The sequence below is a fragment of the Diadema setosum genome, chromosome 7 (assembly GCF_964275005.1).
Source record: "Diadema setosum chromosome 7, eeDiaSeto1, whole genome shotgun sequence".
Classification (NCBI taxonomy): domain Eukaryota; kingdom Metazoa; phylum Echinodermata; class Echinoidea; order Diadematoida; family Diadematidae; genus Diadema; species Diadema setosum.
The window spans coordinates 3869988-3891775 of NC_092691.1; the positions used below are offsets into that span (position 1 = coordinate 3869988).

The 21788-nt window shown below is 37.7% G+C and overlaps 1 protein-coding gene across 1 annotated transcript in view; it reads right to left on the reverse strand.

Annotated features, from left to right (window-relative positions):
• Positions 1 to 13636, reverse strand: part of LOC140230849 (protein FAM227B-like) — a 28038-nt gene extending 14402 nt beyond the window's left edge. Inside the window, exons 1-12 of the mRNA XM_072310996.1 lie at positions 13503 to 13636; positions 11833 to 11941; positions 11375 to 11518; positions 10428 to 10448; positions 7165 to 7277; positions 6336 to 6440; positions 5335 to 5433; positions 4496 to 4600; positions 3600 to 3726; positions 2787 to 2918; positions 1983 to 2122; positions 899 to 1053 (exon numbers count right to left, since the gene is read on the reverse strand). Coding sequence (XP_072167097.1) covers positions 899 to 1053; positions 1983 to 2122; positions 2787 to 2918; positions 3600 to 3726; positions 4496 to 4600; positions 5335 to 5433; positions 6336 to 6440; positions 7165 to 7277; positions 10428 to 10448; positions 11375 to 11518; positions 11833 to 11941; positions 13503 to 13592 — 1340 coding nt within the window. The 5' untranslated portion in view covers positions 13593 to 13636. The remainder of the gene's footprint in view (positions 1 to 898; positions 1054 to 1982; positions 2123 to 2786; positions 2919 to 3599; positions 3727 to 4495; positions 4601 to 5334; positions 5434 to 6335; positions 6441 to 7164; positions 7278 to 10427; positions 10449 to 11374; positions 11519 to 11832; positions 11942 to 13502) is intronic.
• Positions 13637 to 21788: the final 8152 nt, after the last annotated feature.

Here is a 21788-nt window from a genome sequence, read left to right on the forward strand (position 1 = left end):
GATCATGATATAAAATTGCTTAACAAGTTTTTACCTGTTCACTTTTTTTTCTTCTTTTTTGGGTGCAAAATATATAAATAAATATGTTCTGTACCTTACTATGTTGCCTCTTCTTATTCTGACCATACACATGATCATATGGTAATTATTTGCTACCTGTGTATCATTCGATAAAAAGCATGTCAAATTTCACATATTCTTTGTACATTCTGTTGAAACAAAAAAATGAAAATAAAGTTTGAATTGAATAGAGTTGAAATGGTGAAGTTTCAGCAATGAGTAATATCCTTCAGAGCAATCTTCCTTGATTTTCTTCTAACTGGTGGATAATACTACTTCCACATATTTTGACCCTGAGTTACTTAATTTGTAACTATCATTACCTTGGAGTTACGAAACACACAAACATTAATTTCAGGGTAAAATGTGGCTTCCTTTATAATGCACACCTCAACACTTGTTAAATTGTTGCTTGTTCTTGAAGGTATTACTATCAAAACACTGGCAAGGGCCTAATTTTATTAAAGCAAGAAAGACAGTAATAAAACACACTACAGCTATGACTGTAAAATACAATAGCTGTAGTTTCCATAGCAACAGCAAACTCAGAGCTTAGTTGGTTATTGCCTAGTTGTTGCCACAGAGCTACAGGTTGTACACTTAAAGGTTACAATGTTACATTTCTGTGGAAGTGCATGAAAGGGGGTCCCAGATATCACAGCTGAAAACCAGAAGGCAGTTATATACATTGTACTGGTACATAGATCTAGCACATCGCTAATGCCTTTGTTGCTCTCAACTGACTGTTACAGAAGCACTTCAGAATCAAAAGGCAGTTTGTACAGTGCTTCTGCTCTTTTGGTTCAACAGTGGGACTACTTGTGTCTCAAAAGGATACGGAAGTTTCTCAATCTCAGTCCTACGGACGTGTCTGCCCACGTTCTTGTTGCCAGCGAGCTGCCTCATGTGAAGGTAGTGGGCTACCAGCGGACTCCGCCCCTTGATGTTGAACAGGACCCGCTCAAAGTCGGGACCAGGTCCTATTTGATGGGACTGACGGAAATGAAAGGCATGCAAAGGTATTACACAACTGAATTATACTGTACTCTACATTTCAACATCATAGCACGACATATCGGAGGAGTTCATTCGAGAAAATATGTAGGTTTTTCCACAGAAGAGCACAACATCATTTTCAAATTGACTGAATGTTTAATACTTGTACCAATACATACTGGCTGGAATTAAATGCCACTGAATCACCAACCCCACCCCCCCCCAAAAAAAAAGAATTATGGAAATATAAAACACTCAGCATGATTTATGCAAGGTAAATGACAGGGACATGCTCTACAAGTTCTAAATTAATACACTGAGGATAATATTTTGATAATCTAAAAGAGGAATAATATTAAATTGTTCATCACATGAACTATGACTCATGATTTCATTTTCACAGAAATGAAGCAATGTTTACACAGTTATATCATTGGCGTCTTCTCATTTGTAGAGTTACTGTAAAAGTGGATATTTTCGTGCGACTAATTTTTCGTGTTCGGCCGGATAAGAAGAGTTTCGCGTGTTTTTAATTCCGTGGCATCAAGACATCAGCGACAGGAACATATGGCAAGCAAAAATATTCACGTTTTATTTTCGCGCTAGTTTCTGATAGCGCGAAATGCGCAAAAATTTCAACACTGCGAAAATTTCCACTTTTACAGTAACTACTGTACGAGCTGAAATTTTCGCGTACAGATATTTTCGTGAATTGCTACTTGGAGGACATTTTCGCGTGTTCTTAATTTCGCGGTTTCGAGGGTCTAACTGAACTTAGTTATTTGCGCGTTGTTATTTTCGCGGTTCAAAGGCGATTCGCGAAATTCGCGAAAATAAAACCACCGCGAAAATTTCAGCTCGTACAGTAATAAATTGAGGCACAATGCAACACTGAATCCCCACTTTGGATTCCTCCTGTTATTTACCTCTGCGGCCTGTGCTCCCTCTACATTGGTGGGCTGGAAGCGAAGACTCTTGTTGGCGAGCGTCATTTCACGAGACACCGTCGAGCCGTCATTTAGTGAGTCTGTCTCATCAAGGATGTCCAAGTTAACGGAAAAGTCAGCTGTGGAAAGAACACATTGTACAAGCATCAGTAATTATCTGGGCATTTCATGCATAATCAGAGTTGCTATAAAACTACATAATATGGGCAATGCTCTGGGTTTAGTTTTTGTTTTCATTCTACGACTGTTGTTAATTTTGCATTGTTCTTGCTAGAAAGGCCAATGACACAAAATTTCCACTTTTACAGTAATGTAATTCTTTCTTATGCAATAATAATCTATTTTTGCTTTTCTTTATTCCATGTTACAGCTTTGCAAAGGTAAATGTTTCACCCATAGGAGATTCCCTCCCTTGTAATCACTGAAAGCTGCATCAAAAAGAAAATGTTCTCTTTGGGGAAAGAGCAAGAGCTTGGAAGGCTAAGAACTGACAATTTTAAATCTACAACAGGAGGATATTATAATAGCTACATTTGGCAAATGCGATCTTTCGTGCTGAGTTTTCTCAATCAAGTCATACAGTAGAGTATCTACTAGAATACTCAGTTTGCCCCTTTTCTGTGAAATCAAAAGTTTCCTAATTGGTTTAAGGGCTAAGAAACTCTTTTGATTGAGACCATTTGAGCTGATGGAAAGCAAAGCTTATTATCTGTTTTACTATATCACAAAACTTTTGTCATACTCAGGGTGCATTATGGGATTGACCCATGATGCACTGCTCACCATCCTTGTTGATCTGCCCTTCCTTGATGAGGACCACCCGATGTTTGTCCTCCTCCTTCTCCTTGTTCATGCTCTTTGGCTGCAGACGCTTCACATCCCAGTGCTTCCATGACAACGGTTTTGGCTTGACACCTTGGTACATACATGTATCAAAAACACATTGCACAAACATTCACTCACTATACAGAATATGAATGCTTATCATGATTGAAACTCTAATTAGATATGTCATCACGCTTCTTAGTGTGTTTGAGACACTTTGCAGCTTAATAGGTGTACTCTTACTGCAAAACTGAGAATTAAAGTCATCTTTAAGTACCGATAATAAGGAATTTATCTACATTGCAAAGTGTGCATGCAGAAATCACTGCACTCACTGTATACACATCCCTCACACTAAACTTTTGGGAAAGGCACAAAGTACATTTTGCAAAAGATTCTGTTGAAGGGTGCCTGTTCTAAGGTGTCTATTTTGTTGACAGTGAGGTTTAACTCATTTAAGAGGACAGCTAGAGTAGTCACATGAAGGAAAATATTTGTAGTATCAATCTACTCAACAAGAAAGAAAAAGCAAACTGCATATAACTGTAGTTTTGTTTACAGAACAACATCAAAGCATCATGTACGTGTAGCAGCATATGTGCTCTATAGATATTAATCTGATCAATGTGCTCATTGATGTGTATGCCATAAACATGTTGCACTCATCTAAAGTGAAAGATTAGCCAGCTTTAAACATGAAGTCTTCACATTGTATTTACAACAACAACAAAAATAAGAAACAAAGATAATTAAAGTGAGAACATCTACCACCTGCGATAAGTTCTGAACAGACAGAGGCGACATGCTGGCGGAAGCGGTCGCCAAGGTGATGATGGGAGTCGATGAAGGCCTCCCAGTAAGCCGCAAAGAGGGCCTGGGCTAGGCAGTCTGCATACACCTGTTACACATGACAGATACAGTGTTTTAAAGTAAACACTGATGTTTATACTTACAATCTCTGTAACTTTAACTAATTCATGCTTATTCAAATAAAAACTTCAGTTCAAAGAATAGCTGCATGACTGTTTTTAAAGTTACAGCATATGATTTGGGCACACAACAGAACAAAAAACACAATTTTTTTTTCTCCATTACATCAATTATGCTATCCCTACATAGTAATGCAGTTCATTTATTGACATCTACAGTATCTATCATATGATATGACTGAGACTATTTGATGTCTGCTATATCATTACTAAATTCTTTGTGATGATTGTCAAATTTGACCAGAGCATGTACAGTGGCACCAAGAACATCTAACACCTTACATTAAAGATACAAGATCTATGTGTGTGACATGAAGTACCATTTTGACATTGACACAGGATGATCAAAGCAAAACTGGAAGATTTGTTTGCTACATTATGTTGGAGCAGGTTTTAAGGGTAAGCCCTATCTCTTCATTTCAAATTACTATAATATTATATTATCTGATATGATAAAATTTCCTAATTCTGACTGCTTTGTCAATACAAAGCATCAAGAGAGTTTGAAAAGAATGTTATCGTCCATTATTAAGTTTGATGCACAATATCATCATTTTTATGCACAAAGATTATTCACCAGTATGGTCTGAACATACATGGACCTTGCCTTCGTGTTCTCTTCAACGATACAGAATAGCACTATACAAAAAGAATGCCATCTCATTTTGTGACACTCACTGCAAAGAACTTGTCCTTTATCTCCGGGTTGACGCTGACAAACAGGGCCACAAAGCTGTCTGCTACTCGGTTGAACAGCTTCTTCTTGTCTTCCTCCTTTCCAGGCTATAGGAGAAACACACACACCTCAAATACAGAGACACATCATTTCACTTGGTGTGAAAATTACAATGTTAAGTAGGCATGGCATACTATAGACAAGGCCTATAATTTCTAATTCAAAGGAAGGTACCACCTCTAATTTGCTGGCTATCTACCCTCTATCTAATTCTATTTCCAGACTGCAATATTGGCATGAGAAGGAAAAATGCAACAGCCAAAGTTATTGATCAAACTGCCTCCGATTGTTAATATCAACTTAAAAGTGAAAGAGCCTCCTATAAAAGTCTTGAAGTCTTTAAATAATTTATTTCATTTTCTATTTGTGATACTCACCTCTGATAAGGAAGGCTTCTTTTCAGAGGTGAAAATCACATATCAAAAAAAAAAAATCAATTAAAATCATCAAACAATATTTCCTCTTAACTCTTTCTTGAAGAGATCACCTGTTATCTATTGCAACTGATTGACAAATTGCCCTACATCGACATCGATGTGGGGCAATTTCGATGTGGGGCAATTTGTCGATCAGTGTCAATAAAAAAAAAACCTCGACAGAAGAATTTCATGAATTTGAATTACCTGTTATCTATTCAGTAGTGAAAAGTATATACGCATCCCTTAGAAATCTCATAATGAAGTTCTCCTGTTTATATTCTAGTTGCCACGAATATGGAAGTGAATGATCTTGGTTATACATCCTGTGGAAGGTGTGGTGTGAGGTGTTCTGCAAACTTTACCTCATACTTATCCAAGAAGAGCCACCAGAACATGTCCTGCATGACAGCCACTGATGCTTCTGAGAGGAAGAGTTTCTTCCAAAACTTGTTAAATCCAGCCTGAGGGAGAGAAAACAAAACACTGCAGCAATTAGATCATTTAAACCATCTCACATGGTTTTTGTAACTAATCAGCACTTGACAGTGATTCACAATGAAAGTACACTGTACCATTTCAAGTGGGATATTCCGATGACAATAATTTTCATGTATTACAGGGTTATCCACTTTAGTCTCATGTAGATGGATCACACAGAATAGACTGGCTCTGAAAATTTGTATTCAGATTTTATGCATGCTTTGCTCAAAAAAGATTGCCTTTAAAAACCATAAAGCTTGTCAGAGGCTTGCCCTACCTGGCAATGACTAGGTGAATTCCTCTAATAATGGAACGTAATGGGAGGGAGCAGCAATTGTAATAAATTACTGAAACGGTCTTTTGTTGAAGATGCATGAACACTGAAATCGCAAGGATCTTGAACTGTCCATCATTACCATTTTCAACCCACTTGTGTGTAATGTCAAGGGCATTTAGTGATGGTGGTTATGAAAGGGATAATGAAACATACAAACACATGTCTTTACGATCTTTTAATATTTTGTGATCCTGCTTTCTATCACTTACCCTCATCTCTGCCCCCTTGAATTATTTCTTAATGTACAATGTACATCAATCATATCATTAATCAGAAATACCAATTACTTTTTCTTTTCTAAAAACACATAAGGCCCTACAAACAAGGACAATTTTATGCAAAGGGATAGCTGTGGTGTGGCAGCAATTTGCACTGTATGAAGCTCAGTATCATATCAATGCATTCTTATACAGAACTCCAGTGCACATAGACTCATCTATTTCAACATTTTTTTTGACATTTTGTTGGATCTAACATGATATTTTCAGGCTAACAAATAATCATGACTGACTCTGAGGGGTTGAATGTGAGGTGAAAATGAATTACATTGTAATCCTGGGCGCGGGTGACCCTGTCCAGGATCTGGGGTGCCTCCAAGCCGTGGGGGAGCTCATTCAGCTCATTCCGGTTGAATCCTGGATAGCTCATCATCTGTTTCAAAGACATGGACATGATGATACCAAGATTTCACTCATATTCAGTATCAATAGTATCTTCTGGTTTACGAACAAGGCAACAACATCCTTGTAAGGTTTTCAAGAACAAAATCAACTCATTTAGCATCTCTTACCTTTCACAGACTGGAGGGGAATAGTATCAACTAAATTATGCATTTTGTTTATTTTACTTCAGACTGGAGATGCTATCATTGTTGTGTCAGTATCACAGGACTGTATGGTAGTAATCCACTGTGAGAGAAAACATGTATAAATTTGACTACAACATTGAACTGCCTACTGCATCTATTCTCCAGAAAAGGAGTTAATTTGTTCTTTTCACAGCTTTGTCATAGTTTCAAGTGCGCTTCTTTCAAGGAGACAAAAGAAGTTTCATCCGTGTGTACAAGTACTACTACAACTGGCTACCCATTCACTACTTAACCTACTGCATCTCACCAAATGTTGATTTTCTACATGGCACGCCAAGTTTTCATAACGCAATGAGTTAAAGGATACTTAAGTTCTCTTGCCTCACCTATCGGTATCCACACTGCAAGAATTCGTTACTGCTGTGTCATGCAAAAGCTGATACAATTGCGTTTAAAGGGTAGCCCAGGTGATCTCTCTAATGGAAATATCTGAATTCATTATGGTCAGTTTTTGGCCCATGACATCAATCAAAATTGGTGGTAAGGAGAATATCGCTGGTGACGTACCTCCATACTCCTGGCCTTGCTACCAAGGATCAGTGCCCGGAGTTCAGTGTTATTGTCTTTCTCCTGCACGCGGTGCGCTTTCACCATGTCGCTATTAGCAGCTCGCTGCATGACTGTTTTTCATGATCAAAGGGAAAAAATGATGAAGGGAGGATGAACAAAAACAATAACACGAAAAAGGAAAATCATTAAAGTAAGATGAAATTGTATCACATCAAAATTGTGTACCACCTCCATGTATGGGGTATACTAGTGTGTTTTTGTTTTAACCCGTTGAGGACTGGCTGATTTGTTACAACACGCATTTCCCATACACACCTGCCTGAGTATACTCTGGACTCGTCCTCAACAGGTATCAATGTGAAGAGTGATTCGAATGGTAACTTTGTATCATCTTCATACTTTGATGTGTATTGTAAGGACACTGCTCAGTAGATCTGCACTTTGTGGGGGAAAAAAAAAAAAACCCCAAATTTCTCTCTTTTCTTTCTTTCACACACAAAATGCTATTCAAGTAAATCAAAAGACCCGTCATTTGATTTTTTTTTTCCATTATTGACTGACAAGACATAAGTTTGTATGGTTTTATATCAAAAAGCAATTAAAGGGTGTGTACAGTTCTGGTCGAGGTGAGGATTTAGCTTTTAACCTTTTGCGAGACATTCAGAAACCACTCTATGGGATGTCAAAGAGCATTTGGTTCTGAAGGGGTACCCAAAGTTTATTCGATGAAAATCAGTTTTGAAATGGCTGAGATATCCAAAAACAAGGTGAAACAAAGAGATCCTAATAAAGTTGTGGCATGTCGCCTTTTATTATAAGTACTTTTTGGGATATCTCAGCCATTTGGCAGCCGATTTTCATCAAATAAACGTTGAATTCTTCTTAAAATTGCATGCTCTTTCATATTTCATAGGAGGTTTCTCATTATCTCACTTAGGAATGTTCAAAGCATGAATCCGCACCTTGACCAGTTCTGTACAGCCCCTTTAATGATGGAATTATGCATGAAATATTGATGTCCAATACAGAGACAGAAATTCCACACATATAATGCAATCATGTCTTGCATGCATTAAACAAATTGATGTCTTACCGCTAATTCTTCATTACATTTTTGTTGCATAAAATAGTAATATTGACTACCTTTCACTTAGAAATGAAACATCAAATCAGCATCAGACGAAAGGCAGCAATGTGGAGACTAAAGACTTTGCTCAATTGCAAAGAAAACTACAAAAAGAACACAACAGCATCTACTCCGACAATGATTTTTAAAAAAAAATACATGCACTTGCAAATGGAACAGTTCTCCAAGAAACAAAAAATCCATCATATTTTCTCTTTGTTGATTTTACAGGTCATCTATTTACTGTTTGTTTCTGCATATCCAAATCAAGTAGTGGGGGAGCGTGGTAAATGAGATCAGTTTCTTGGGTAGCATCACATGAAAGTGATAAAGATTCAACTTCACTCTTGTGCCTACAAGACATGTGTAAAATCAATCAATCAACCATTCATTCATCCATCCATCCATCCATCAATCAATCAAATGTTAATCAATAGGTCACTTGGCACATCACTCTGATAAAGATGTCCCAAGGTCATACGTGCAAACAAAATACACAACTATGTGATTTGACTGGATGTCAAAAAGTATTTCTGGCAATGTGTGTGTTTTTTTTCTTAGATTTAAAGTATGGTGAACGAGACATTAAAATCAAGAAAATCATATAAGAGAAGGTGTCAAAGCAGAGGGAAATGTCTCCTAAAAAAGATTTTTAATGTGACTTATTAAAAGATATTCGCCCCACTGAGAAATCGTGAGTTTAAACTGACTGATTTGCTTCACCGATATTCGCTCCGGAACAGCCGTCTTTTTCGAGCCCTAAAATATGACGTCACGAAATGAACAAAACCCTTTACGAGTGCAGCGGGATATCGAGGCCGCCGTTCATAAAGCACGTATTTCGTGGCGAGCGGATGCAATATCTGACCTGTATTTAGTCGCCTCTGCTTTCTCGGCTGAGACATTAAAACGTCCAATTGTTACCTTATATTGTACGGAAAGACTTCGAGTTTGACATCGAGAGTGAATTTAGTGATGACAGTGACAATGACACTGATAGTGACAGTGGCAAAGTCGGAGTGGTAGAAGAAGCGAGGGAGAGGCGACGGATATGGAAGGCCGCCGCGGACACAACTCGTTTGGGGCGTACATGGAAACGGGCACACTGCCTCTCCATACGTATGCCCCAAACGAACCACGTTCACAACAGCCCTCCATAGACAGAGCCCACTGTGTGGATGGAGTGGTAGCACAGCGCACATTTCGTGACGTCATAATTTTGGTCACCAAAATTTCGCCGTCAGATCGGGTTCTGGTGGTCTAAAAAGAGTCTCAAAACACCATCTCTCCATCGTTCTGGAGACGTTTTTACCTTCTGAAAGTCAATTATTGATATTCCTAGAGATGTAAGCTTTCCAGAAATGTATAAATCACCTTGTTTATGATTATCGTCCTTTTTTTCTCGTTCACCATACTTTAAAGAAAAAAAAAAAACAGAAAGAAAGGAAAGTAGATGCCTTGAACTTCAAAATACTATGATGTAATGGTGGCAGCTTTGGTGAGATTGGAAGGGTTCATACACACAGAAGGAGGGGACTTTAACAGTGACTTGAGTTGAAGCTATGTGTATGGTGTATGGTGTATGACATTATGATAGAACTTTTACCAGATTCTTACAGTAGTTTTCAGACTTGCACATTTCTGTTGTAAATATGTCACTCAAAGAGTATTTGTTGCCTTTCAGGCCATTATGAAAATACTACAGCCAAGCTTTATGATATCTCTGTACATGTTTTTTTTGAGTACATATTCAGTCTATATGATGCATTATGCAGCTTGCAATTTTGTACATAGTTTATACCTTGCATCAGATCAATTCTTCTTATGGTGATTATGGAAATGGAAATTTCAGAAGTAAGAAAAAGATAGGACATTCATGCATGAAATGTTTTTATGATAAATCTCTTACCTTGTGACTATAAGATATGCAAGTTTGCCACTAAAGAAAATGATACAGACTGACGCACAAATGTACAGAGGGTTGTGGGGTGTACAATGCAAGCCAGTGGAAGAAAAATAAAAGTGCTGTGGTGCATTTTGTCACAATATTCCGTAGAGTGCAAAGGGCAGTGAGGGAAACAAAGTGGAAGCTTTCATCGTGCAAATCTACATCTACTCACTCGTGATCACATACCTGGTTTGAACACAACTGGTCCTGATTACATGAAAGGATGAGCAGCAATTGAAGAGCAAATATTATTGGATTAGAATCAACGCGAAACAGCATGATGATAATATGCATGCAACATGCAATATAACTTTGATGTCACTAAAGAATGTACTCTCTTACAGAACTGAGGCTTCCCACATCCAACATGTGTGTATTGGAAGTAAGACTTTAATATGGAACACCAATTCTAGACTCATAGGTAGGAAGAAATTAGTTGCAATGATGAGTTAATCCCTTTATATGTGGGTGAATGTTAGGGGTAACATGACAGTCATTTGTTAGTTTGTAAATTTTATTCATTTTGTTCTTTAAAAATTTATGGAAAAATGTATCGATATAAGTTTTGTAAGTACAATGCAAAAGAGCACAGTCCATAATATTCTTTCTGAAGTAAAGAAAAGGAATCCAGGTTGATATTTAATGCTAATGATTTATTATCATTCCATTCCAAGATGATCTGTATCAAAATTCAACTTCCTTTTACCTCAAGTCTGAGTTTGGAATAGAATGTAAACTATAAAACAAACGAAAAGCTATGATTTTTTTTTCAAAAGATGTTATTGCTGTATCACTGGCAATGAATCTTGATATTACAACTGAGTTCTTGTCAGTTGAATCAGAAAATATAAATATTACACAAAGAGTGCATGATACTGCATCTTAATTATAATCATTGCCTTCAGATGGGTAAGATATCTACAAGAAACAATCAGTCTTCTGTAATACTGTATATATATCAAGTATTCAGATGTCTGTGTTTTGAGATATACATAAACATTCATAACCACATAGGAAAAAATGCTAGACATCTGCTCTGAGCAAATCTGCTTTACTCTAATAAATTTTGCTTGCAAAATGAAAAGAAAAGTGAACAAAATACAGCTGTAGTATCATTTCTCAGTCTGCATTACCTGTCGCTGGAGAATGGAAAAGTTCATTCTGCAGCCTAGATGACCTTCCATCCTCGGTCACCACCTGGACTGCGTAGTCATCCAGCCTTTCTTGAAGTCGGTCAATCTTTGTCTCGAGATCATCCAGAATGTGAATGGGGAAGGCTGTCTTCAGTGTCAAGGGAATTGAAGCTTCTTGAGATCAGCTGAGAATGCTATTTCTACAACTGAAAATCTCAAAATGCAGTTAGTCAACCTTGCCCAAGTCAAATCCAAAGCGATCAGAGAAACCCCTTTGACTTTCTGTACAAATTTCTTCTTTACACAACAGAATGTTTGTATCTAGCCATCTCTTTTGTTTTACTTGTACAAGGTCGACTAAGGCAAGGTTGACTGCATTTGAGAATCATTTCAAATAGAGAATTGTTCACTATCAACTTCATCATGTACATTATTGTAAATAATGGCGTAAAGGATACAGGCATATTGGGCAAGAGCCTCTGTGATGTCCTCATGAGTTCCAAGGAGTCCTTTCTCTTTGGATAGATCCCACATCGTCTTGTCTGCCTCCAGTATGGGCCAATCCATCTAGGGTCAAGAAGGGTTGGTTTACAAAGAGAACGTTTCTAGCCACTTCTCTTGATGGTTTTGAGCGTTTAACCTACTGAAGTCTAGTTGCATGTATACTGTCGCAGGTGTCTATGTAATCAAAATCAGCTCATCCCAAATGGGTAAAAGTGTGAACATAATGATGATATTACTGATATGCAAAAGAGAGCCTACACTTCTTCCTCCTCCTGGTCAGAGACCACAATCAACTTGGAGACCATTATGCTGCTTGTGCAGGGAGGTTGATAATTTGCTCATTACAGCTTTGTTGGCTCATAGTGACAAGCCATGATGGAAAAACGATACACTTGCAAAAAAAATCATGTATTTGAACACAAAAACATTGACATGGAGGTGTCGTGGCTGAGTGGATAAGAGCGCTCATCTGTGAACGACATGAGCGTGGTATGGTTCGTGGGTTCGAGCCCATGCCAAGCCCGACACGTTTGCCCTTCAGCAAGGCACTTTATCCACATTGCTGCTCTCCACCCAGGAGTATAAATGGGTACCCGGTAGGATGAGAAAGCTTATGTTGGTTGATAAGCATGTGCGCGCCTGTAAAAATGGCTGCGACTGGCTGGAATGCTCCCCAGGGAGTGGAGAATGAGCACTGTTAGTGCTGGTTGATAATGTATCCAGTGACCGGGGTAATAATAGTCTGTAAAGCGCATTGAAACCCTGAAGTGTGTGAAATGCGCTATATAAAAACCAGCTATTATTATTATTATTATTACAAATTATATATACACCTTGTATTTGAATACAAGGGAGATTTGTGCTGTTTGAAGGAAGAATATTTAACCTGCTGAGGACGGACTGATTTCGCTACAACATGCATTTCCAGTAGACACCTACCTGAGTGTACTCAGGACTCGTCCTCAACGGGGTTAACAGACAGAGGTCTCTGAAATGACCTTGTCTTTGAATTTGGCCTACAAACTAAGTGACTTCCTGAGAGAGTTTGTTTAAAGGTTAGAATACATTTGAGCTCAAACAAACTTAAATTTAAGTTCTGGAAAATTGCTTTACCACCAATAAACTTATCCCCATTCTACCACTACACAGGTACAATTGTACATCTTGTTAAAATTCTGCATTATACTTGAATGTCCTATCCCAGATACATAATCTGGTGATGTTACACAGAATATTTCTGTTTTCGTGTCTTCTCCTTTACGACAATCTGTCTCCTTCACTCCTGAAAGATTATTGCAGAATATAACTTTTTCAAAGTGTATCCAATGAGGGAGAACCCTGCAAGTGCTGACATTAAAGTGTCTGGTAGTCATTCAAATGCTCAAGTATGTACAGTGGTATGAAATTATACCTTTTTAACTGGACCACGTAGAGATACTGTAAAACGAGCGCCAAGATTCACGAAATTAGAATGCACGCAAAAGTTCTTGTACACACTATATGCACTGAATGCCAGCGGCAGTTTGCGAAAATTTCATGCCTCAAAAAAAGGCAATCGGCTCCAATTTGCGAAAAATTCATGCCGCGAACATATCATGTTTTACAATACCATTGACATACTCACCCCTTTTCTCTCCCTTTCAATCCATTCGTCAAAAGACTGCACAGGATACTGGTAGGGGCCCCCAGGAGTCTCTTGTCTGGAAGTTGCCATAATTATGAGCGAGGCTGAACTAACTCATGAGGATGGAAATGGCATACCCTTCACTGTAGCCTGACAGGTTTTGTTTAGTCCTGCAATGGAACAATCACAAAAAGAGACAATGTTAAAGCAAATCTGGTGAATTATATGTAAGGGAAAGTATGCAGTGTTGGACAATTAAGACACTGTCCAACGATCAATCCATGGATGAATGCCATACCATTCATGAAACTGGGCCAAAACATTTTTGCATTAATTCTTGTCCATGTTCTTATCTTGCCCATGTCCATACAAATGTATGTAACAAGGCAAATACTATGTTGGGGCTTCTACAGTATGAAGAAACATCTACTGCTGTCCTCCTGAAGTCAAGTCAATGGCTTATAAATCACTGGTACGCCCAAGACTGGAATACTGCAATGCAATCTGGGATCCCTACCACAAGGTACACATATCATCAAATGAAAAAATTCAAAAAAGAGTTGCATGATTTGTAACCAGCAATTACAACGTAGAAACCAGCTTGTCTTCCCTGGTCCAAAGACTCGGATGGGAGACCCTTGAAGACCGTCGTACTAGAGTTAGACTTACAACCATCTATAAAGAAATCCATGGACTGATCCCAAACAACGTAGAGAAATTTATCCACAAAGGAAACTACCATACTCGTCGGCTTCATGGAGGATTTTCCTATGAGAGGCCTGAATTTAGTAAGGATTGTCTCAAGTATTCCCCCTACGCTCGCAGTATTCCAGAGTGGAACCTACTACCAGATAGTGTGAAGACGCCCACAACCTTGACAAGTTTAAAGCAGACCTATCCAATATAAAAAAAGCTCACTTCAAAATTTAATTGTTGCTGCTGGAAATGTCCTTGACCACTGCACCGTGATAGCCCATCAGGGCATTGTTTGCAGTATACAACCAGAACCAGAACCAGAACCTAATGTACAAAGTAGATGATAGATGGAGGATTTAAACTTGAAACAAAGAGAGCACAATGAACAAAATTCTAGTCTTGGTGAGGTATTTCTTGAACCACTTCCCTCTCATACCTACACTGACAAGAGGTTTAAACATCTGAGGACATGACCGAAAGATTCCTGCCGATCCTGAAAAGCAGCAAGTGTTGAGGCAGTAACTGCTGTAGCTGGTAACTGTTTCCAGATGTGAGTTGTTCAGGGATAAAGGCAGATTTATTTTTGTAATGTTTTTTTTTTTTGTATGAAACAATCATTGATCCAAGGACACAGAGTTTGAGTACAAGTATAATCTCTACTGCAGATGTATTGTAGATCTACATACACAGCTTAGGTTACAAAATCTTTGTCATTTACATGATGGGTACGGCAATATGACTGATCAGGGAGGTGCTCCCTGGCAATACCGAACCCCAGCGCAGGGCGCTGTTAACCAGTGTTGGGGTTGCTGATGCGGTTACACTGTAGGGCTGCATAGGTATTGAATACCAGTCCATAGTCCATACCTTGTAAACATGTTAGAAGTGAGAACTAATTCCACTGGTAGAAAACTTCTCTAATGTTAGAAACTCTAGAAACTCTAGTCTAGAACCTACTTATTTGCGACCAGTCACAACACAGCTATAAACGCAAACAGAGTTTTAAACTTCCATTCTATTCTGTTCACTATGATTACAGATGGGGTACTTCCTCTACATCCCTTGTATCCAAACTGGAATGGGACACACTGCACACACGACGCCTCACAGCACAATGCACCATGTTCTACAAAGTCCACTACAACCTTGTCAACATATCACTTCCGCCCTCCATCTTTCCAGCCCCTTACATTGGCAGACATGACCACCAGCTCAAATACATGATACCAGATGCCTCAATTGACCCATACAAATATTCCTTCTATCCACGTACTGTATGGATCTGGAACCACCTACCAAGCAACGTTGTCACTGCACCTACTGTTGACACCTTCCAGAAGGCTGCCATACCAATTCTCAGAAGGTTGCAGCCTCCAGTAGGGTCCAAAATGCTGTAAGCCTGGCAGCCTGATTTTTATTTGCACGCACATGACATTTTATTGTAAATAGTTGCATCTGTATAATAGCACTTCAAGCACCGTCGGCCAACGTCGTCATCGCACAGCCCATCCCAGTTTAGCTTCGACGAGCTGCTACAGGGATTATCATTTCAAGATTCAAGATTCACACAGAAAGCAAATAGCAACACTTCAACGTTAGGGCTATGGATGGGGGAGGGCGCTCCTTGACACAGTTATCGCGTTCGGGCTGGTCGCAGTTATCTGTAGTTAGGACCATGCCTTAGTTAAAACACCTTCGCCTCGTAAGTACATTTTGATAACTAGAAATAACGCATATGGGACTAAGGGAGGAGAGCTGTGGCGGTGGAAGTGTCGCCGCATGGATGACTTAATCGGAGCTGCACATCACTTTCATCGTAAGAGTATGTTACATCGCCACTCCAGCTCTTTCATTATAATACACAGTGCTGGGAATAGGCAAAATGATTTGCATGTGATATAACAAAATAAGTTTCACCTACTAAATTGAAAAAGCTCTATATTCGAAATTCTTACCTGCCTCTCCTCCTTGCTTGGCAACCACTGACGCTTTTACTTAGCTGGATCGCCTGCTCATCACACACAGAAGAGGGCAGCAGGAGGGCAGCAGTCCAATATTGCAGAGCGGGTTATGAACCCGCTAGCACACATGTCGCCCGCTCTGAATTGTACGGTACCAAAATAATGTACAATTTGTACATATGTACTCCACCCACGGACTGGACACCGAACTAGGTTAGTTCGGTTATTGATTTATTTTATTTTATTTTTTTATTTATTCAAGATTTCATGCGTGTTCACAAAATAGGAATGCATACAAATGTATGCAAGTACATCTCATTTAGCCAAGACAGGGATACAATAAGTATACATTGATAAGAAGCAGTTGAGTTACAGGATAGTATACAACTCCACTAAGAGAGCTGTATTATTCAAAGTAACGATCGAACAAAGGAATTGCAACATAAGCTTAAAGCTTGAAAATCGTTGCAACCCCCGTGCTTGCAATCTACATGTATGCTTGCAAATAGTTTAAATGATACTTGATAGGAGTTGGGGGGGGGGGGGGTATTTACGAGAGCATGGGAACATGAGGGGAAAGGTTAATGCATGTGTGGTGCCTATTTGTCCTGTCGGACATTGACAAGAGAGAGCAAGAAGAAGTTTAAAGTGTCAAGTCATTATAAGCAAATTATACTGATTAAATTGATTAAATTTCTCATAAATCCCATTCAAATGTCGATTTCAGGGGAAATATGTGATCACAGCAAGTTTAATAGTTAATAGTATCCAAGAGTTCAGCGTGAAGCTGATAAAATAATAGAATAATTTATGTTTGATCGACCTTTTGAAAGTAACTATTTTTTGTAAATTACGAACATGCTGAGGTAGCGCATTCCAGACATCAGGACCGCAGCATGTCTGACTGATTTATAGGCTAGTGCAGTATCAGGGTTCACTAAATTATCTGATGCTTGTCGTGGGATACGAGTGAACTGCACTGTGAAGTTGAAACATTGTCGAAAAAGAGACAGGTAATAGGTCTTTCTTAGAACGAAACATGAAGAGGGCAGTCTGTAGGAAATGTATATCATCTACAGTGAAACCCCGTTATAACGAGTTCGGTTATAACGAGGAACCGCTTTAACGAGGTGATCGCGTCGGTCCCGTTTTCCTTTACGTGTAAACCTATGGCAGAACGAATCGGTTATAACGAGTTCGGTTATTACGAGATTCCGGTTATAACGAGGACATTTTCGGTGCATCATGATAAAGAAAAACATAAGCAATTTGATCGGATACAACCAGGTTCCATTTCTTGACCTGCCGCGTTCAAACACGCGACGAACGAAACATTGAAAAGCGAATTCACGCTATCCCCGTTTTACATAGTCTGTGTAAAACGCAGTAAACACACTGCACAAGTGCCCGTCCCGTCTCGATCTCTACAAATAGAAGCGGGAAAACTCGGAAACAATTTATTTACATGTTTCAGTCCCGCCGTTATCCTTCTTTACCGCCCATTATCAGTGATGAATAACCGAGTACCGTTCCTTCAATGTTACTTTCTTCTAAACCACATAACATAATCATGATCATTCCAGTTTCTTTTTCGCGAGGTTCCATTTCTTGACTTGCCGCTTTCAGACACGCGACAAACGGAACATTGAAAAACAAATTCACGCTATCCATGTCTCTTTCCCGTTTTGCAGAGTAGTTCATGTTTTCTTCTATATAAACCACGCGATAAGACAAAAATACCTTCCGATGTTCCTACTAAGTTATTGAATAAAATCATTCGATTTTGTTTTTCGCGAGATACGCGTGCGTGATAATAGGTCATAACGGGGTTTCACTGTACTTTTAAACATTTTAATTTCAAGAACAATGGGTCTGCATGTTCTAGGAAACCAGACCCTGTACATATGCGAGCAGCTTTCTTTTGCAACAAAAGGATATTATCTGTCAAACTCTTTGACGTTGCCCACAGAATATTACAATACGAAATATAAGGTAAGATAAGAGTGTTATATAACATCAAAAGCACTTTGTCAGAAACAAAACTTTTTACTTTATATAATATACCAATATTGCGGGATATCGGTGTAGCGATATGATTCACATGGTCATTAATAAGTTAGTTCGGTGATACTGGACCACCAGTACACCAGTCAAAGTCAATGGTTACCCCCCCCCCCCCCCCTCCCTCCCGTGACAACGTACGTCGCACCAAAATACAGATTTCAATTCAATACAATTCAATATAGATTTATTGAAAATAAAAAAGAATATGCAGCTCAAAAGCTGAAATTGTTCATTTGCGACATTATGAAAAAAATGTATATTTTTTGTTGAAATTAGCTATCAATATTGTAATGCCGAAACACTGTACATACAAATAAAACCTTAATATTACAACCCGGCCTTACTAATCCTTGACATTGATCCCAGACCCAAAAATTCCCAAGAAAATCATCGACTAACAGTACATGCATCAATATGTGTTTTTTTTTTTCACTAAACATTTGACCTTGTAACCATCAATTAAAATACATGTATTAAAATTAATAGTACTTTACAAATAGGCCTACTGAAAAATATTGCACATTTATAAAAACAAATAATTATACAAAACCATTGAGTAACTGAACTAAACACGGAATAATTAAGTTTCAGACCAATAAAGTAATTAAATTTGATTATGAATATACATCTGGTCATTTTTTTCTCATCACCGCAAGTTCTATGATACCAACAAGCTGGAAAGTTGAGCGAGCTGAACAGTTGAAGTCATCAATTAAGCGTCATAGAGTTGTTTGGTGTGATTTACTTGTATTCTTTTTGTTTGTTTGTTTGTTTGTTTGTTTCATTAAAGGCCTTTTTCTTTCTATTCGTTTCTTTCTCTATTTTAGGCATGTCAGGAACAAAAATTCTGGCCCCTCCTGGTCATTTTTTTTTTTTTTTGTGGGGGGGGGGGGGAGGAAGGGTTCCACATACTCATCCACTGCTTATTGATATACGGTGTATTTTCTTTTCTTTCTTTTTTTTCGTTAATTGTCATTCCCGCTTTTGACAACTGTTCGAAAGTATCTCGTGAGAGATGTTTTGCGCGCAAGACTTCGGACTTTCTATCGGCTAGAACTTTAATAGAGGATAGTGATTTTGTTACTTTTGTTACTTTTTAATTTTGTTTAGAGTGATTTTGTTTTAGTACCCCCCCCCCAACATTAGATAAGAAAAACAACATCAATATGATAAAAAAAAATGAAAGATTAAGATACATTTTGACATTTTACAATGTCCTAAAAATGCAGCAATAAATTATCATCGTTGTCATTCGTTCTCAGTGAGATCTTGTTTTATTTGAAGAATTAGATCGAAAAACGTGTTAAGCGTCATTTTAAGTCCACTATCTGATAAAGAACAATTATGATAACCTTTCCACAGATACTTAACTTGTTGATTCACAAGGAATACGTTTTTAAGTTATTAAAAATATATCCCACATTTTCTTTATTATTTTTTTATATTTTTTGCAGCTTTAATCGCAAATATCTGAAATTGAAAAAATGGAGATAACTCGCTTTGCAATCAAACTCTCCATTTCTAGAACGGTGCATGTTAATCAGCTACTGAAGAAAGAAATCATTATGATATAATAATCATTATTCGCATGCACATAACACTATAAATACATTCCCACATACACTCGTACAATCGCGCAAATAAAATGTGCACATTGGAGTAAGAGAAAATTGAATTGAATTTATTTTCTTCATTACTTAAAATCGTAACACTCAAAGAAAGTGTTACAAGAGTCTCAGTACGGAAACGTATAACAAAAAAAGTTTATGTGTATTTCATCGAAAGTGTTGAATGTATACACAATAGTTCATAATGTTTTTTTTTTCTGTTGAGTAGTTCAGTAAAGATATTTAATACTGTTAAGCTAGAATGTCTCCAGATAATTTACACGAAAAGAGATGACGCAAAATGAAAGCTAAATGATCCTCATTTTTTTAAAGAATATTGCGATTCAAGAAGACAATGATGTTTCATACGACATTATAATTCAAGGTGTGTTGATCCCTTTTATATAGTAACAAAATCAATGTGGTTATTCGAAGTCGAATAATGAACAGTGAAAGTAAATAGGACCTAGGTATAAGAGGTTTATATACATATGAAGAGTTTGTTTGCAAAAACTGATAAGTCCATTTTTGAAGATTTTGAAGTACGGCCTTTGTCATAAAGTACAAAATAATACCTTTTAAATGATATATTGGTCACTACATATAAAGGTATATTTTTGAAGTTATGGTAAAAAGAAGCAAAAATTTTCTTATTATTCTCTTTATTTTTCTTGACCTTTAATCGCAAATATCTCAATTTGGCAAATATGGACTTATCGGTTTTTGCAAACAAACTCTTCATATATATAAAAAAAATCATACATAGTTATATAATTATGCGCAGAACACAGGACGCTGAGTCAAAGGCGAACCATCTTATAGGCCTACATTCATACAAAGTTAATGCATTTCTGGGAAAAGGACACCTCCTATTAAGGGTTTACAGTCCGAGCACTAAGCAACAAAATCCATAAAATAATACATACAAAATGTATAACTATAAATGTGTATAACACATTTAGGCACTCTCTGGCTTTCGGAATGTTGTTATTTTTATTTTTATTTCATTTCATTTAATTTCATTTTCCGTAGATAGCTGTGGCTGGTCATCGTGGCTGGGTTTTGTTCAAAATGTTGTTATTTTTATTGAATTCCTGCAATTTCTTGTTAATCATAATTGGAAGCCTGCAAGTTATGCTGAGCCCATAAGACAAAGTGCATCCAAGTGTCTTTTGTTAATCAGACAAGCGACATTCATCATAACGAAGTCCACGGGACCGGCAGTCTTCTTTCGTCATTATAGGACTAGATAATTTCTGCAGGGCCCCCTGCAGGGCCCTCATTGAAAACAGTTTTATAACTGACGAGGCTATCCTGATTAAATAAAACTGGAAATAAATAAATAAAATATCAAAATTTTGTTTCAACCAAACAATGACATGCATAATAGACATACTGATGACAATTTAGTGACCTGAATTTTTACCTTGTTGTAACAAGAATTTTGTTAAAACCATGTTTGTGATGACGGGAGTGCACTTCATTAGTAATTTAACAATAATTATTCTCATTGACAGAATCTTGGTTTGGAAGGTCCTTGTGATCGCATTAAAGCAGTCTGGAGGGGAAAAAATAGTACAAACTTCCTAGAAAATATTTGACACGTACTGTATTTAGATATTCTTCTGGCCGCATAAGTGACGATGAAAAAGATGGTTGAGTACCTTTGATACACTTACCCCTATATGTATACATGGGTGACAGTACATATTATATATTTGCTCCTGCGACAATCACTGACAATAATTTCTGCGCCGGTCTTATTATTTTTCTCCAAGTGCTGAGGGTTAGGGTTTTAGGTTTAGTTTGATTTGAGAATTTGGGTTAAGGCTATATTCGTGGGTAGTAATTATGTTTGGCTTTGTGCAGATACATATGTATTACATAATTATGAATGAGCGATATATTGTCGCGGGAGCAAATGTCATGGAACCACATACATGACTACAATACTTTGG